The sequence below is a fragment of the Pundamilia nyererei genome, unplaced genomic scaffold (genome assembly GCF_000239375.1).
Source record: "Pundamilia nyererei isolate P.nyererei 1_Seehausen unplaced genomic scaffold, PunNye1.0 scaffold00225, whole genome shotgun sequence".
NCBI classification, from domain to species: Eukaryota; Metazoa; Chordata; class Actinopteri; order Cichliformes; family Cichlidae; genus Pundamilia; species Pundamilia nyererei.
Window position 1 is genome coordinate 745,856 of NW_005187626.1, and position 3,820 is coordinate 749,675.

At 53.5% G+C, this 3,820-nt stretch overlaps 1 protein-coding gene across 3 annotated transcripts in view; it reads right to left on the reverse strand.

The window, feature by feature from the left end:
• aars2 (alanyl-tRNA synthetase 2, mitochondrial (putative)) overlaps window positions 1-3,820 on the reverse strand; it is a 29,247-nt gene that overhangs the window by 4,213 nt on the left and 21,214 nt on the right. For all 3 annotated transcript variants that reach the window (XR_001290566.1, XM_005748610.2, XM_005748609.2), the window contains exons 5-16: window positions 3,480-3,624; window positions 3,258-3,403; window positions 3,073-3,181; window positions 2,937-2,975; window positions 2,707-2,821; window positions 2,417-2,544; window positions 2,135-2,273; window positions 1,891-2,060; window positions 1,699-1,812; window positions 659-799; window positions 439-576; window positions 251-354 (exon numbers count right to left, since the gene is read on the reverse strand). Coding sequence is in view for 2 of the 3 variants with exons in the window: in XM_005748610.2 (XP_005748667.1) it covers window positions 251-354; window positions 439-576; window positions 659-799; window positions 1,699-1,812; window positions 1,891-2,060; window positions 2,135-2,273; window positions 2,417-2,544; window positions 2,707-2,821; window positions 2,937-2,975; window positions 3,073-3,181; window positions 3,258-3,403; window positions 3,480-3,624 (1,488 nt within the window). In the remaining variant the exon portion in view is untranslated. The remainder of the gene's footprint in view (window positions 1-250; window positions 355-438; window positions 577-658; window positions 800-1,698; window positions 1,813-1,890; window positions 2,061-2,134; window positions 2,274-2,416; window positions 2,545-2,706; window positions 2,822-2,936; window positions 2,976-3,072; window positions 3,182-3,257; window positions 3,404-3,479; window positions 3,625-3,820) is intronic.

Genomic DNA, 3,820 nt, shown 5'->3' on the forward strand with positions numbered 1-3,820 from the left:
TGTGTGTGTGTGTCTGTGTGTATGCCTGTGTGTGTGCCTGTGTGTGTGTTCCTGTCTAGCTATCTTCATGAGGACCAACAGTCACACACACCGGTCCTCACAAGTTTGAAGCCTTTTTGAGACTCAAAATGTGGTTTTAGTGTCAGGGTTATGTCAATGAAGGTCCTCACTAAGATAGACACACACACATACAAGCCCGTTCAGCTGTGTGTGTGTGTGTGTGTCAGTGTCCAGGTGAGCACAGACTCACGTTCCACAGCAGAGCTCCACAGACGTCTGTCTGTCCGACTGTTTGTCCAGCAGCTCGGTGACCGGCAGCTCCACTGACACGACCCGAACAGGATCAGGATACACCTGCAGAAACAGGTGGCACGTGAGACAGCAGGTGAGACAGCAGGTGAGACAGCAGGTGACCCAAAATGCGAAGTCTGAGCTCACCTCGTCCACTGTCCTCAGGCCGCTGATGCCGCGAGCTCTTTGGAGGGGAAGCTCCTGACTGTGAACAATCTGATTGGCTGAGATGATGTCATTAACGCACCTTTCCACTTGCTGCAGCTGTGACACGCTCAGAGAGCCCTGAGGACAACACACAGACGCATCAGAACCTGCGCGGCCTGCACCATGCCGCCATTGTCGGGCTCACGAATGGCGGCCTGACCTTTACGCTGAAATCGAAGCGAAAGCGATCGGCCGACACGTGCGAGCCTCGCTGCTGCACCGAAGCACCCAGAACCTTCCTCAGGGCGAAGTTCAGGATGTGCGTGGCCGTGTGCTTAACCATGCAGGACAGCCTGTGCACCTGGAACCCCAACAGGAAACAGGAAGTCAGCAGAGGAAACAAGAAACACTCTTACAAGGTGAGAAGAAAGGCAGCAGCAAAGAAACTGAACACGGCTACACGACACAGCGCCGACGGTAAAGAGTGAGATCAGCACAGGTGGAGGTGACAGAGTCGCCACCAGACCCAAGGGAATTCTGGAGGAGGCGGTGCCTCGAGTCAGCGTCGCAGGGAATCAATCTGTTTCACTCGTCCAGGATTTGAGGTTGATGGAGGAATTCGAGAATTCTCACCGCTTATGTTCTTCGTGGTCACAGAATTGTGGTCTGATTAACCTGAAGGTTAGATGTGATGAGCGGAGACATGATCCCAGCCCGACTTTGGAGCCATCACCGTTTGTCCAAAGCATCGGGTCCACATGTGAATAAATGTGCGTGTTTAATGTGCTCAAATATGTTTCTCTTCCTCCTAAAGTAAAAGACGTAAAGAGAGATCGACCCACCAAGAGTCGCCGCAGTGATGTGACTGATATCAAACTGTGGACGCTGACACAGAGGTCACAGATGCTTTAAAGCCAACACGTGGCGGCTCAACAAATTTAATGAAGCGAGCCCGAGATTCTCCGTTCAGATGACCGTAGCGTCTCCATCGCTGTTGAGTAGTCGAGGTTTTTTGCTGCCGAACTTTTCGTGCTGCTGGTTTTTGCATTGTTGTTTCACCTTCAGACCGAATTAACTGAGCTTCAGAGCGACAGCGGCCTGAGAGCAATCGAAGCTGCAATCGAGCACTTTGATGCCACAGCTCCGACTTCATGCTGCTCGTGTTCGGTCCGTATGTGGGAGCGCTGGGCTGTGCACACACCGTTACTCTGGCCCTTAGTGAACTGCCCCTTTAAATGTCAACTGAACCCAGCTGTTTACCTGATCCAGGTGCAGCTGGAGCTGGTCGCCGGTCTTCAGGTTGTCGGCCACGGTGACCCAATGGACCACGTAGCCCCCCGCCCGGACCACCGCCTCCACAGGAAAGAGCACGTCCTGAGAGACAGGAAAGAGGTGGAGTCATAGGGACACAAAAATGTTTCTCACGATGCACTGAGGGAGGCGCCTGCTGACCTGCAGCTCATACAGGGTGAAGTAGCCCTGGTCATGTGACTGGCCCCCCTGCTCGGCGTAGAAGCAGGTACGGTCCAGTATGACGCTGCAGTGCTGACCCTCGGAGACCTCCGACACCAAAGCCTGCCCGTCGTAGAGTGCGAGAACTGTCGCACGGCACGGTGGGAACACTGGGAGGAAGGATGTGGACATCATTAGCTGACCACCGAGGCTCAGGTGTGTTACCTGTGCAGGTGGAACATACCGTATCGACCCTCGGCCAGGCGGTAGTCATATTTGAGACTGTCGTCGGTGTGAGGAACGCCAAGACGCTGCAGCTCCGTCAGACTGAGGACGTCCAGCGTCACCTGGGCACGGTCACCTGCCTGCAGCTCTAAAGCCACCTGAGACACACAGACAGGTGTGTGGATCTCATTCCAGTAGGCAATGAAAACCTTTGTCTTTTCAGAATAAAAGCAGCCTTCTCTGTCCTTCACAGTAAAAGCCCTCACTGTTTCCAGATTAAGACGAGTGAATTAAGCCCCACCTTCTGGTTCTCGGCAATCAGGCGGTCCAGCTCCTGGCGGTCTACATGGACCCCCCTTTCCTCCAGGATCAGGTCCACCAGGTCCAGAGGGAAGCCCAGGTCCCGGTGGAGAGACCAAGCCACTGAGGCTGCCGGAAGAAAGGAAATAATTAACCAGGTATGAACACCTGAGCCCAACAGGTGGGCTCGGCTCAGGCCATTGTCAACCTCAGACTGTTAATTAAAGGCTTCATTAACATCCTGATTAAGTCAGGTGTGTTCACGTGGTCAGAGTCTGGACCTGGACTGACCGGGGAAGACTCCATGTTTGTAGTCCTTCCTGCTAAGCGTGCGCTCGATCAGCCTGCTGCCCTGCTGCAGAGACGACAGGAAGTGAGCCTCGTTCTCGTTGATGATGTCCACAATCTGGAAGACAAACACCATCTGATGACAATTTCCTGCTATATCACGTGACCCAACTTTCATGATCTGACTCTGAAAGTCAGGAGCGATGAGATCAGAGGTCATAATACAAACTCACCCGGTCTGTCTCCTGGTGCAGCTCTGGATAAATGTTACCCTGGCAACAGAAACCAGGTAATCGATAAAACAGCCTTCAATTTACTGTAAAATGCAAAATAATGTCAGTTCAGAGGCATTATGGGATGGCGTTTTACCAGCAGGTCGGCGACGGTGGGAACTAGGCTGGCGAGCGTTCCCTGGGGAGCACGAAGGACCTCGACACAGAACCGAACCGCCCGCCGTAAAATCCTCCTCAGCACCAACCTGACACCCACACACAGGTAAACATAAGATGCCTGCTTCTGGCGTCACGCTGACAGCTGATTGGTAGGTGACTCACTCGGCTCCTGACATGCCCGGGTAAACTCCGTCAGCGATGCACACCGATAATGTCCGGACGTGGTCAGCTACGACTCTGTAGGCCAGATCCACCTGACCAACATCCACCGCCCCCATCCTGCCCCTATACGGCTCCACCCCCGACCTCTGAGGACATGGCACACGTGTCACCATGACAACCTGTGCAGGACACCTGTGTGTGCTCTTGTGTGTGCCGGCATACCTGGTGGATGGCGTGCAGCAGCGGTGTGAACAGATCCGTGTCATAGTTGGAGGTTTTGCCCTGCAGGACGCTCACCAGTCTCTCCAGACCCATCCCAGTATCCACGCTGACCTGGGGCAGCAGCCACAGACTGTGGTCCACCTCCCTGAGACGGGATGGGACCAAGATTCAAGACAAAGGAAGTGCTCTACACATGGACTCATAAGTAACTACGCATGGACTCTAAAGTAACTACGCATGGACTCTAAAGTAACTACGCATGGACTCTAAAGTAACTACGCATGGACTCTAAAGTAACTACGCATGGACTAAAGTAACTACGCATGGACTAAAGTAACTAC